This window comes from Ipomoea nil, unplaced genomic scaffold (assembly GCF_001879475.1).
Source record: "Ipomoea nil cultivar Tokyo-kokei standard unplaced genomic scaffold, Asagao_1.1 scaffold0804, whole genome shotgun sequence".
Taxonomy (NCBI): Eukaryota; Viridiplantae; Streptophyta; class Magnoliopsida; order Solanales; family Convolvulaceae; genus Ipomoea; species Ipomoea nil.
In genome coordinates, this window is record NW_017617232.1 from 3,198,907 (window position 1) to 3,213,691 (window position 14,785).

General features: G+C 34.6%; 2 protein-coding genes across 2 annotated transcripts; one reads left to right on the forward strand and one right to left on the reverse strand.

Annotated features, from left to right (window-relative positions):
• Positions 1-4,966: 4,966 nt before the first annotated feature.
• LOC109177233 (putative late blight resistance protein homolog R1B-17) lies at positions 4,967-8,622 on the forward strand. The gene is made up of 3 exons (XM_019326552.1): positions 4,967-7,710; positions 7,818-7,892; positions 8,523-8,622. Exons 1-3 carry the CDS (start codon positions 5,107-5,109, stop codon positions 8,523-8,525), a joined length of 2,682 nt encoding a protein of 893 aa, XP_019182097.1. The 5' UTR covers positions 4,967-5,106; the 3' UTR covers positions 8,526-8,622.
• Positions 8,623-11,414: 2,792 nt separating this feature from the next.
• Positions 11,415-12,636, reverse strand: LOC109177297 (beta-1,3-galactosyltransferase pvg3-like). The gene has a single exon (XM_019326608.1). The coding sequence runs from the start codon at positions 12,499-12,501 to the stop codon at positions 11,527-11,529; it is 975 nt and encodes a 324-aa protein (XP_019182153.1). The 5' UTR covers positions 12,502-12,636; the 3' UTR covers positions 11,415-11,526.
• Between the last annotated feature and the right edge of the window lie 2,149 nt (positions 12,637-14,785).

Here is a 14,785-nt window from a genome sequence, read left to right on the forward strand (position 1 = left end):
TATATGAACAAAATATTACTGAAATATTATCATCATGTCGCAACCTTTTTTACCCTGATTTGTCCCAAATCTCTTAAAACTTTGAACATTAGAGTTGTAGAGAATTGTCTTATCTTTCCATAGAAACTTTAATCTCCTCAATTGGATTTCATATGAGAGAGATATGGAAAAAAAAAAAAAAAAAAAAAAAAACTCTTAGCATGTTGCAAGGTGGTGTCTCTAGGGCGTGTGAAAATCTTCTCAATTTTCCGACCTTAATTTATACAGAATCTCGGTAAGCTATCAACATGAAAGGTGTATGGAGCTTCCTTTATTTTCCATTTGAAACTTCAATCACCTCAATTCTACTCCGTATGATATAGTTACAACCAAATTTCTCCCAACATGTCACATGGTGTTTGTTTTATCATTCTTGGTCATAAATCCCAGAAAATCAAATGTTAATGAAGCAAACACCATATTCTATCAAACTACGCAAAACATAGGAAAAATTGATATGAAATAACATTATTAAAAATAAGTGTAATTGTGCACTTATCAGCACTTGAATCACACAAATTAGAGATGACAATGGGGCGGAGCAGGGAGTATAGGGTCCCCGTCCATGTCCTAGCCCCACTCCCCGTCCTCATCCCCATCAGGGAATAGAAATTTTTCTCCATCCCTTATCCCATGGGGAATCTTAGGGATAGGGAATCGCCACTTCCTAGTCAACCTTATATTGAAACTAACAAGGCGTTTGGTTCACTGTAATTTAGCTGTAGTCGAATTACAATTCAGTGGATGCCTCAATTACATTATTTGGTTACAGAATTGCAATTCCCTCATTTTGTTGAATTGCAATTCATAGGGTAACCCCATGAATTGCAATTCAATGAATTTGAGAAAGGAAAAACATATGAAATGTCATTACTACCATTGGTTGTTATTAGTATTATTATTATACAAGGGTATTTTAGTCTTTATACCACTTATTTCCTTCTCAATTCCAATAAATCTATTTCTCCCTACCAAACAACGTAATTTGAATTCCTACTTTATTCTCACCTTATTCTTTTCTCACCGAATTACAATTCCTCCCCCCTCCCCCCCAAAAAATTCCTTCCTTCCAACCAAACGCTCTGTTTTAGTACAATTTTTAATATTAACGTAAAAAAAATTTAAGTAATAAATTATTAATTTAAACTATCAAATTCAAATATCAGTCTAGTATTTAGTCTTAATTTTTCATAACTCAATATATACACACACACACACACACACACTATATATATATATATATATATATATATATATATATATATATATATATATATATATATATATATATATATATATATATATATATATATATATATATATATATATATATATAGAGAGAGAGAGAGAGAGAGAGAGAGATTGATTTAGGATCATATGAGAACAATTGCTTAGGTGAGAATGTGAGAACAAATCGTGTGCATCCATCTAATATTTTTTAATGGTCTAGATTAGATTAAGTGTGTGTGAACGCGATTAATGCGAATTAAATGTGTGCAAACACACTTAATCGCGTTCGCATACAATTTAATCTAGACCATTAAAAAAATATTAGATGAATGCAAACGATTTGTTCTCACGTCCACATCCCCATCCATGACGAGGAATGAGTATAACTCTCAGTCCTTGTTACAGTTCCCTGAATGGCTAAATGTGGTCCCCATCCTCATCCTCGTTGAAGTAGGGATTAGGAATTCTCATGAGTTAGGGTAAAATTGTCATCCTTAATTTCAATTAGATTATTTCATATGAAAGAAATATGACTAAAATATATACTAGCTATTAGTATGTCACAAAGTGCTTATCCGTATTCCATCAAAATAAGTGGGATACAAACAAAAGCCATAGAAATTAAAGAATGTAAAAAAAAAATAATAAATAAATAAATTAATTAAACATTTATCAATACATTTGAAAATTTTCAAATCTCTTAGTATGTCACAAAGTGCTTATCCGTATTCCATCAAAATAAGTAGGATACAAACAAAAGCAATAGAAATTAAAGAATGTAAAAATAAATAAATAAATAAATAAATTAATTAAACATTTATCAATACATTTGAAAATTTTCAAATCTCTCAAAAGACTCGCAACTCTTCTATAAATTGACAACCATGAAGCTTTATTAGCTTAGCTTGAAGAATAACTTTTGAACACAAAATTTCAGCTTTGTGATCAAACTTGGTTTGAAGGACTATCAAAGGTAGGGGTGGAAATAGGCCGAGCCAAGTTGAGCTTTTGAAAATTAGGCTTGGGCCTGAGCCTGTATGTAGGCTTTTTGTTAGGCTCAAGTCTGAGCCTACAATTAGCCTGGCCTGGCCTGAAATCTTTTTAAAAGTCTGTTTAATATGTAGGCCATTAAAAAGACTTCAAAGTAAGTCCTGTTTTGAGCTTATTTAAAATCTATATATTAAGTCTTTTTAAAAACTTTAATAAGTATTTCTAAATAATTTAAGAAATATACCTAGCTAATAAAAAATTAATATATAACTACATAAGTATATCGTCACAATGTAAACATAATAGTATTAAAACATATATAAAATAAAATAAAACAAGTCACAACTTCAACATGCTTGTTAACTTGTTTAGGAACGAATTCAATTGTATTATTGATTGTCATCCTATATAATCTCATAAATAGTTAACAATCAACTCACATAATTAAGTCGTGACACTTCATTAAATATTTAACAGTAAAAACAATTAAACAATAAGAACACTTATAATAGGATTAACAACAATGTTTATAGTTGAATAAGAATTTAGAATGCAATTTTGAAGGTGAAGGGTTAGGGTTTGATAATTATATATACTTGGAATTATATTGTAAATATAAAAATATATTAGGTATAAAATAGAATATATACTAACTTAAGATTACAAATAAATTATATATGTGTAAATAGGCTAGGCATGTACGCCTGAAGGCCGAGCTTGGTATAAATAGGTCTGACCTGTTTAGTTTAATAGGCTTCAAAATGGGCTCAAACCTGATCTTTTTACTAAACAAGTCAGGCCTATGTAGGCCTTAAATAGGCCGGACCGTAGGCCCCTACGAAGGGGCCTGGCCTATTCCCACCCCTAATCAAAGGGAAGAAAGTCAGGAACAAAACAACTTAGTTATCAAGTTTTCAAATGGCGGTCACTTTAATTTGTATTTGTATTAATAATACATTGCGAAATCCGTCCTTTGAATTTAAAGAGAATAATATATATTTATGGGATGTTATGCCATGGAACCGTGTTCACCATTCATAGTGAACACGGTTTCAACGGTGTTAGTACACCGTTATCTTCTTCTTTTTTTTTTTTTAAATTAATTGCGTGACTTTTCTTCTTTATTTTTACATTTTGCGGTTTCACTTTAATTTGAGGTGAACAAAGATTTCGGACATTCATAAATTATGAATTCATGCCTGCACATTCACTTTGGAACCATGCCTACACATTTCCGTCCGAAATCATGGACATTCATAAATTATGAATCCATGCCTGCACATTCACTTTGGAACCATGCCTACACATTCACTTTGGAACCATGAGATTATGAATTTTCTGTTATAAGATTATGAATTTTCTGTTATGAGATTATGAATTTTCAGTTATGAGATTATGAATTTTCTGTTATGCGATTATGGATTTTCTGTTATGAGATTATGAATTTTCATTACATTCATAATTTCGGACATTCATAAATTATGAATTCATGCCTGCACATTCACTTTGGAACCATGCCTACACATTTCCGTCCGAAATCATGGACATTCATAAATTATGAATCCATGCCTGCACATTCACTTTGGAACCATGCCTACACATTCACTTTGGAACCATGAGATTATGAATTTTCTGTTATAAGATTATGAATTTTCTGTAATGAGATTATGAATTTTCAATTGTGAGATTATGAATTTTCTGTTATGCGATTATCAATTTTCTGTTATGAGATAATGAATTTTCATAAAATTCATAATCTCATAACAGAAAATTCATAATTTGATCAAACGCGCGCCGTTAACTCTACATCCGCAATTTTTTTATTTTTTTATTTTTTGCCTAAAAACGACGTCGTTTTGCCTTGTGTTCACCATTCTCGGTGAACACGATTCCATGGCATAATTTGCGTATATTTATATATGGGGGTAGGTGACTTCTCGAGGCACTGCAGTATAAAAAAAATCATCTCTCCCTTTGCTTTACGTTATTTGTTCATTAAGTTTTGGCATATATATGATAGCTAGAGGGTGTCAACAATGCATGCCAGAACATTGATGGATACGGTGATATATAGTGAGTGGCCACAAATGACAATGAAAACTAAAATTGAAATATCTCTCATTTAAATGATGACGACACCTCAGATCTTGATTGGCCTGGTAGAAAGTAGAAATTGGAGTCCAAAATTACTATAGTCAGCCATGTCTTGTGGGTTTTTTCACACATTATTCACCCATTGAGTTAAAAATAAAGAAATTAACCCTTCGATGTTGAATGTAGTGATTCATCATTTGACTTGATAGATGTCACGATTAATGGTAACCGTGTAGAGCATCGATTCTGTGCACTTATAGCTGAATTGTATCAGTGCAGCTTCTTAGAAGCGCACTAACAATAATTTAGTCTTCACGGTACCAAATTAAATGATTAGGATTGGGGACGAATTGAACAGAATCCGAGAATTTGGCCGGTTCCTTGGTGGAACCGTCAACGTAGTCCAGGAGATTGAGACCAACAACGGTAGTGTAAATCTGTCGGCGCCAAACTGGGAAGTTGGTGGTAGTGAGTTTGATAGGAAAGTGGGTGTGAGCAATTAGTTGAATGATCTTGGGTGGGAGCATTTACTAATAGTCTAGTAGAAAAAAAAACAAATAACAACAAAAACGGTAAATAGAATATTCTTATCAACCTTTTTCATCCGTCCATATTGTTGTCCATGGCTTTGGTTTTGTTGGGTTTTGTCTTGTTCTTCCCCCAAACATACCAGTCTTCTGAAAGATGCAATGGTCACATTTTCTCCTACAAACAAACTAACAGAGAAAAAGATTAATTGAGCGAGTTTGAGAGATGGCTTGTGTTGCTTTAGCTTCTCTAATGGCAACAATTGAGCATGAGTTTCTAAAACCCATACCAGGAATCCCTCTTCAAGATCATCAGGCACAAGCCCAATCTTTGCATAAAAAGATTTCTTCTTTGCAAGCCTTTCTAGATGAGGAATCCAGTGGTCCTGGTTCAACCGCATTAATCAAAGATTTGGAAATCAAAATCCGAGATTTCGCACTCAAAGTGGAAGACGATATGGAAATACAACTGAGCAACTTTCTTCTGGCCAAAGGCAGAAAGTCTCCGACCAGAAAAGCTTCCCGGGAACTCCATAAAACCTTGCGAATAGCCGCCGGAAACGCTGCAGAGTTGATGGATCTTTCCCACAGCTTAATCAAGGAAGCCGAGTACAATGAAAATCAACCATCAATCCCTTGGCTAAAACATGGATCCTCTCCAGACCCACTGATCAAAATGGTCGGTCGTCAACGTGATCGCAGAGAGATAATCAACCAGCTCACAAAAGGAGGTCTTTCTAATCTAAAGCTACTCTCCATTGTTGGGATGGTGGGTATAGGAAAAACTACTTTAGCTAAAAGCGTGTATAAAGACCCCATAGTCCAAAACCATTTCGAGGTATGTCGTTGGGTTACTATACCTCAAGAATACAACAAGACCGAAACACTAGGCCTCCTTCTCCGGTCCATTTCATCCGGACCGGAGAATAAAATTGAAAAGGAAAAACATACTACTCCTGAGGAACTGGCAAAGCAGGTAAGGACACAACTGCGCTATAAAAGGTATCTAATTGTTTTGGATAACATACAAGATATTGGAGCTTGGAATGACATCCAAACATGTTTTCCTAATGACAGCTATGGAAGTAGTGTATTGTTAACCACTGGGCACTTCAATCTCAACCTTGACTGTAGCTTTTTCTATACCCATAACCATATCCATAGCTTAAACTTGCTAGACCCAAGTGAAAGTTGGGATCTATTTTGCAATGTTATTCTTTCTCTTAAAGAGCGAGTGGCACCTGAATTTGAACAAATTAAGAAGCATATTCTAGAGATTTGCGATGGACTACCATGGTCAATTGTTGTAGTTGCAAAGCGTCTGTCTAAATGTAACAACAACATATTGAAGGAGTGGGAGAAGATTAGAAAGGAAATAGAGTCATTGGGAATTCTAGATCGCAATGCTCTAAACCTCTATTACAATCAATTGCCACAACATCTGAAAGCTTGCTTTCTATACCTTGGAGTCTTCCCAAAGCGCAAAGAAATTCGAGTTAAAAAGGTTATCAGGTTATGGATTACTGAAGGATTTGTAAAGCCATTAGAGTATGATGACTTCGAAAATCAAGGATATGCATATTTAAAAGAGCTTATTGATAGAAGCCTTGTCTTAATATGCAATTGGAGTTCTGATGGCAACATTAAGACTTGTAGGATGCATAGTGCCTTGCATAGTTTCTGTGTTGGAGAATCTCAAAAAGAGGGTATTTTCTGTGCAATAAATACGTTGCAACACCCAGAGTTGCCATTAAGTGAGTTTGCAAATTCGTGTCGCTGGTTAAGTTTATACACACATAGTTTCGACTATTATGTGTTGTATAGCACAAACAACCCTCGTTCTATTTTCTTCTTTGATGATGATCCTGAAACTTTTGTGCCTTTCAAGTTGTTGAGAGTTTTGGCCTTTGTTCCATCTCCATTCCTCCAAAGGGTGTCAATGCATTTGGGTCATTTAGTTTTCTTGAGATATCTATCTATAAGTGAAAGGTATGATGGGTTGGGTGATATAGTGTCACTTTTCTCGAATTTGCAAACACTTATTGTTTCAAGTAATGAACCACAAATTGAAGCACCTACCATCCATTTGGCACAAAAAATTTGGGAGTTACCAAAATTGAGACATCTTGAACTCGGGGATATGTATATGGTAGATCCTCCAAGCGTGGTTAAAAGGAAATTGCAAACACTATGCTCGGTGGTGGATCCAACTCATTGCTGGAAGGAAGTGTATTTCCGTTGTCCATACATAAAAGAACTGAAAATTTTCTATAAACAAGAATTGGAGGAGCCCAATCACAACACTACTTGTGAATCTTTTGGCAATCCCATCATATTGGATGATCAATATTACCGTTTACAACATCTTGAAAGGCTAACGATTTCAATTCGGGTTGTTGGTCGCGTTGTAACCCTTCCTGAGCCCTGTATGTTTCCTTCACAATTGAAGAAGTTGACGTTGAGTGGGACTAATCTTTCTCCGACAAACTTGAAAGTAATTGGCATGGAATTGCCCGAACTTAGGGTGCTCAAGCTCGAAAATGCCTTATTGGAAAGAGTATGGAGAGTGGCTAAAGGAGAATTCAATGAATTAAGATTCTTACTTCTTGAAGACAAAAGACTTGAGCAGTTGTTAGTTGAACATAGATCTTTCCCAAGTCTTGAGCATCTAGTGCTAAGGGTGTGTTGCTGTTTACAAGAGATCTCAGTTGATGTGTTTGCAGAATGTTTCACTCTAGACTCAATTGAGTTGGATAGGTGTAACCCTTCACTCATTGCTTCTGCCAAGTTGATCCAAAAAATGCCACAGCTTTGGAGGGGAAGTCTTAAGGTTCATTCTTAATTATTTAGTTTAATTTGTGTTTGATGATGGGTTAGTTGTTTCTAATAATATATTGTCTCATATTATTTTCTCTGTTTTGCATTGTTTTTTCATAGCTCAAAATTGATGGGACTGAATATTTTGAACCAGACTCATATACTCACGCGGGGCAGTCTGCAGAAGAGGACTTGGTATGTATGTGTGATTGCATCTGCATCATAAAACCTTGTGGGGAACCGTCTCACGGATTCTTTTCCGCAGTGTTGCAAAAATCGCGTCTAGGCGCCAATTAATCGGCGCCTAGGTGCTAGGCGATTGGCCTCCTAGGCGCTCTATGCGCCCGCCTAGGGGTTCTAGGCGCCCTAGGCAGTCCCCATGCGCTTAGAGGACGCCTAGCGATTTTTTCAACATTGCTTTTCCGTGATACGAATCGGGTTGAAATGAAAATGTAATATTTATATTGAATAATATAATATTAATCAATTAAGTATTTGTTACTTAAAGAGAAAGTGTATAATATTTTGAAGGAAAATGAAATATTTTGTCATTTCACATTTTTTTTATTTAAAAGTATTACATTTTTCTTCGAGAGTATTACACTTTCACTTATAAGTAACAAACACTTTTATTCTTGATTAACATTACATTTTTTAGTATAAGTATTCCATTTTCATATTAGTCCGACTCGTCTTATGATAAGAATCCGTTAAACGGTCTCACAGGATTAGAGATTGTAAATTGTTTAATATATAATGACTTATGTCTATGTTAAAATTCTTTTCCAGAGATGTGTAATGGATTGTTCAATTCTATATATGCAGTAACAGTATTGGAGCTTGCTCTATGTAACGAAGGCTTTGTGGCTTGTAATTTTGATCAACTTGAGTTGGGCGATTTGTATAATAATAGGTACTTAAAGATTCAGACATGGCTTTTTAGAATTTAATTGTATTTCTGGTGTTATGGAGTTAAAATAAGGAGTGTTCTTCTGGTGATTGATAGAATTTCTGTCCATGACTTTCTAAACAATTTCTGTTTTTTCATCTCTTGTCTGATACTTCTTTATCACTATTGTATGTTGATCTCAATCCCATCCTAAGACAACTATTGTTGTTACCCCTTGATAAGTGGTCGAATGTTAAATATAATCTTTATTTGAAATAAAACTTTTAATGAGTTAATACTTTCAATGGCCGTTCGAGTATTGTAATTTTATCACTTGTGGTCCTAAATTTTTATTAAATTGATGAGTGACTGTCCTTTGAGTATCAAAAAGTGACATTATGTGATATTTTGTTACTTAATCTGTATAAGTGGCGTTAAATTGAAGGAGAAATGATTTGAATTTCATGTCCTTCCTTATGGTCCCGAAGTGATGGACATCGGTAACAAAACACATTCAAAAGTTAAAAAATTATTTATTGATGCATGAATAAAGTGCTCTACTAAGGCTTCATCCCGCTCAAGCTCTACAACGCCACTATAGAGAGTGGATACCCGACCGGGTATGTGGATGTGGAAACAATATGAAGTTGTGTATCTCATGGACAAATCAAAATTCGGGGCGTAAGTATTGAGTGTACTCCACATAAATGGTAAGTATTATGGATAAATTTGAGCTTGTTTTTCGTTTCTAAAAAAAATTAAAATAAAATTGTAGAGTATAGTTTATATTAAGAAACAATGTGTGTGTAATAGGGAAGGAATAATTGTTCTTTTTTCGAGTGATTTGATCCTCCAATGTGTTCAATATTAAAAATGATAATGTTGATAGCTTGCTAAAGAGGATGAATCACAATGAAAAGAAATTCAAAGGCTGGCTAAACAAATTCAAGAAATTTGAAGAACGCGTGTTGAACCTACAATGAAGAACATATATATAGTTCTGCCGGTTAGAAGGAAAATACTATATGTACTCACATTTTTTACTACCAATTTTTACTTTCATACACAAAATTTTGATGTAGACACTTGTGTTGGGATCCACATGAAAGAAGTAACTTATTAGTGTCTGCCATATCAGGAAGTAGAAATTTAGGAAGTAAGATTTGGAATTGTTGGAATGGTTATAATTATTGTGGTTTTTATATAGGAAAAATTGTATAGGAAATTGAACCTTCAAAGTTTGGTTGGATTACACTAAACACAATTTGTTCTGGAAATGGTTGTTTTGTTTGGTTGCATTCCATACAAAAATTGTAGCAGTCAAAGTTGGTAGAACAGAGAACCAAGAACACTAATCTTGTTTGCATAGCAATGAACCATGAAATATCATTTCACTTCATTTACTAAGTATGTCTCATAATTTCATTCCAATTTTCATAACAATAAACCAAAGAATATCACTTACACTAATGTTATCCTGGTTCCATTACCTAAATAAATAAATAACAACATAACTATGTCTGAATAATCCTAGTGATGTCAATTGTACCCGTACGCGAATGGGAACCCGACTCCCTGCCTCAATGATGACGGAGATAGGGATTAAAATAGGGGAACGGGAGCGGGAATGGGGAGAAGGGACGGAGATAGGGATTAAAATAGGAGAACGGGAACGGGGGGAAATTTTAATTCCCCATTCTCGTCATTATTGGCTCGGTTCATAAATCGGGAATTTCATAGTTTTTTTAGACAATTTTAATTGTTTAAATAAATACCTTATACATATAAACAATTAAATCACGTGATGCTACTAGCGGGAACCTTTCATTTTTTTTTTTTTTTTGAATGCTACTAGCTCTATTACATTGTAGTATCTGTTCATATACTTTCTCAACCTACTGAAACACAAAGAGCTAATAACGCCTCCACTGAGGCTCGAACTTACAACCTTCCAAATGGAAGTCCAACCCGGGTACCATTAGACCACATAGTCCTGGTACGAACCTTTCATTTAATTGATAATATTGAACTAATTTACAAAACTAGTAATGGTAATACATTCATGTTCCTAGAATTCAGATTTTCTCTAGATTGGTTTGGAACATGAGCATCTAATTGTATTGTTTTTTTTTTTTTGTTAAGTTATAAACGTTCAATTTAATCTAGTTATATTTGTTTGCTTAAAAAAAATATAAAATCAATAGACTTAATTATGTATTTATAAGTCATTTTGCATGTTAATTATAAACTAACCGTAAATAATTAATTGAGTTAATACCCAATTTGGCCACTCAACTATTAGAATTTCACCATTCTGGTCATAGACTTTCAAAATTTTCAATTTCATACACAACTATACCTGTAATTTTTATCTAAAATAGTCATTCGTCCAAACCAAAATAGTTCTGATTGAGGACCACTTTGGTTAACAATTGTATAATTGAGGATGAAATTTAACAAGTTTAGAAGTCAATAATAGTAATATCCTAATAGTTGAGGAACCAAATTGAGTATTAACTCATAATTAATTTATCAAATATGCTTTTACAAACCACTAATACTGCCATATGATAAAAACAACTAACCTAATCAACCAACGGCTATCAGTTAAGATTAACTCTTTCTCCCCCTTTATATATAACTACTAGACTAGATGTTAGTGGCAGGATTGTAATTAATTTCTTCGAGTTGAGTTGAAAATAAAATGTAATTGACCACTTTAGAGTTAAATTACATTAACAAATTAAAAATAAAAATATACATATACAAAAATCGTTAAAATGTACATGATATAAGAATATAATCAAATGGATGGTTTTATCATAATGTTTCAAATCAAATTTTTTGTAACTATCATCGTGAATTTGGACTTTTGGAGTAATACAATACAATTTTACCAAAAAAAAATTGTGTAAAATAAAATTGACAAGTGATTAATTACTATGGTATATGATATAATTTAGAGGGCTTTAAATTCACAGTGACATTAAAATACTCTAAAGTCCGAATCCACTTCTCCTGGGTCTTCAGCAAATGAACCGCAATGGTCTCCGGCCAAAGCTCGTGTGTGCACTGCGTCGCCGGCTCCGGAAAATTGTACATTGACCACTTGCCGTTGAACCGGTTCTTCGCTCGCCGGCCGTCACGGAGCCACTCCCCTAAGAGTTTATCCTCAGGGCCGACCATATTTTTCTTGGGGATTTCAGAATCTCTGATCCACTCTGCTAAATCCCAAGAAATCAAATACCCCATGCCGGACATGTAGTGCACGAAAGGATCCATGCTCGGGCACGGGATAACGTAGCCAAAGTACAAATCTTTTCTCGGCAATGGCCGCAAAGACTCCACCAAGTTTTCCAGCCGGAGGTAGGTGTCGTCGTCGGCCTTCATCACGTAATGGTACGGCGGGGAGGGGGAGGGGGAGGGGGAGGAGTCGCCGCCGGGGAAAAGCTCCGGCAAGGTTGAGAAGTAGGTGTAGGTCTTGCCGTTATCCATGTTTTCTTTGCAGTCGAGTATAATGATGTCGCCGTAGCGCATTATTTCGAGCGCCACCAGGACTCTCTGGTCGTCCTTGGTGAGGTTGCAGAACACGAACTTGACGTCGATCCTCGCGCCCGGCGCCGGCGACTGCGTGCCGTAGATTAGCCGGAGAAAGTGCCTCTTGTCGTAGCTGTCCGGGCGGGTCAGGATTCCGATGAGAATTCGGATCTCGTCGTCGTCGCCGCCGGCGGCGAATGTGGCGTTCGTCGTCGAAGAATTGCCGGACGGCGGGGGGTTTGAAAATGCGCATTTTCCCAACTTCTTTAGGCTGTCGAATTCTAGTTCGTTGATCGCCGCAAGAACGCAGAGGGAAAGGATTACGGCGAAGCAGAAAACGATGAGATATCGACGGCCGCCGGATGTATTTGGCTTCATTGTTAATGTCTCGTGGAAAGATTGAGAAGTAGTGTAGAAATTAACTTAAGAGGGCATTTGAATATACAAAGAGGAGATCAGATCATGATAAAGTGCACAAACTTTCTTTCGTCTGAAGGTTTTGATTCATATATATAATGTGTATCCCACTATACACTTTACCATTTTGACTTTTACTCACGTGGGAATGTGCTTGGAAACCATTCATTTATAAAATTTAATAATAAAAAAAAAAGTATTATAGAAATTGTCAATACTACGGTAACGGTGCGAAATCGTTTCACGAATCTTTGGCAGTGATACGTGTCGAGTTAAAGATAAAAATGTAATACTAATCAAGAATAATTAAAGTGTTTACTGTTTATTACTCATATAAGAAAGTTAAATATTTTTGAAAAAAAATGTAATACTTTTACATTTTGATTTAAAAGTATTACATTTTTCTCGTAAGTATTACATTTTCGCTTATTAATAACTAACACTTGCCAACATTACTTATATAGAAAAGTATAATACTTTTGAGGTAAAATGTAATACTTTTACAATATATATATATATATATATATATATATATATATATATATATATATATATATATTATAAGTAGCAAATATTTTATTTTTTATTAATATTTACATTTTACAGTATAAGTATTGCAATTCTATATTGACCCGACCTGACCCATCTCACAGACATACAAGTGTGACTAAGTTACAATTCGCATGCATGTTCTAAATTTTTGTACCAATTATCAAATAAAGGTTACTACTAGACCAAAAGTTATAGCTAGTAGCAAATGTGAGACTCTTTTTTTTTTTTTTAATACTTATTGATCAAGCATCACAATATTTTGGTGGCAAGTCGGCTCTCCAAGTCGATGTCCAACAAAAATTTTTATTAAAAAAAAAAAAAAAAAAAAAAAAAAAAACAACAACAACAACTAGTGTATAGTCTAGGATTTGACCCTATGATTTTCATTCAAAAAAAGTCACAAAGATACCAACTGAGCATAAATTACTTGGCTCAAAATTTATATTTGTTTGTCCAAATTTTGACTAGATTTGGTTATTTCTTGTATGAAATATTACCAAAAAAATAAATAAATAAATAAAAGAGAGGAATGGAATGGAACCTAACGTTGGCTTAACTAATTAGGTATTTTTGCAAGAAGATTGAGTAGCACAGTCAGTTACGTAGAGTCCACCGAACTTGAATTCTAAGCTTTTGACTATTAAATAATTTATTAAAAAGCACAGTTGATTGAGTAGCAATTGTTATTACCCTGGACCAAGATAGATCCGAGTCTACAAAATAATTTGTCGTGGTTAGGGACCAAGCGTTTTGATCGCCTCAACTAACCTTGACTGGATCGGTGGCCTCGGGGTCAATAGAGAGTGGCTTGAGATCAAACATGGCTATTGCCTTGGGGTCGAACAACATTTGCCTCAAGATTGGATCGACCCCTCCACCTTTGATCTCACATTCGGCAACTTGGGCTCGCCCGGGAGGAAAACGTTAGCATATTCTTGACCAAGGTTCGGGTTTGACTAATAATGAGTTTTTTCGTTTGGTGGTGAGTGAGGTAGGACCTCGTACAACACCTACCTCTAGGGAATACTTCTCTATTTGGCACTAGCCGTTAGAACCTATAATGCCCCTAAGAAAAAACTAATTTTTTTTTCTTGACCAGACTCAAACTCAACAAAGAATAAGCTTTTCCATCTAGTAATTGCTTGTTGAGCTTTTATGTATTGTGGTGATTAAACATTAACACCTTAAAACTTTAACGGTAATCCAGAATCATTGAATATGATCTCTAATACAGAATCTTAAATTTAATTGTGATTTTCTTAATCCTAACTCCCCAAGTTCATTATGAACCAATTTAACCCTAAAAGTTTACTTTAATGGGTGCTTCTAATGAATATGTAATTCTAATAGAAAAATGGTATTCAATTCACCTATCTTCAATTTACTCCTAATATTTACCCTACAAAATCAATGAATAGAATGTACGTAGTATCACTCATTCAATTACACCATGCTTTTAATAATTGGTACATTGAAAAAATCAACATTTATAACTTCATTTTTTGGCTACGATGGAAACTCAATAGTGTGCACAGTATAAATTATGTTCATGTATATACTGTAATAGCATGCAAATCACCCACATATGACATATAAACATGTTTATGTTGCAGTAAGCACTAGTCGCTAGTCGGACGGTAGAGTAGACCCTAGCGCCTAGACGGGCGCCTATGCGACTAACTAAAAAAAAAAG

Coding starts and splice junctions, on each gene's coding strand:
- LOC109177233 (XM_019326552.1), top strand. CDS start 5,107: ATGGCTTGTGTTGCTTTAGCTTCTCTAATGGCAACAATTGAGCATGAG. Junction 7,711..7,817: donor TTTGGAGGGGAAGTCTTAAG/GTTCATTCTTAA, acceptor GTTTTTTCATAG/CTCAAAATTGATGGGACTGA.
- LOC109177297 (XM_019326608.1), bottom strand. CDS start 12,501: ATGAAGCCAAATACATCCGGCGGCCGTCGATATCTCATCGTTTTCTGC.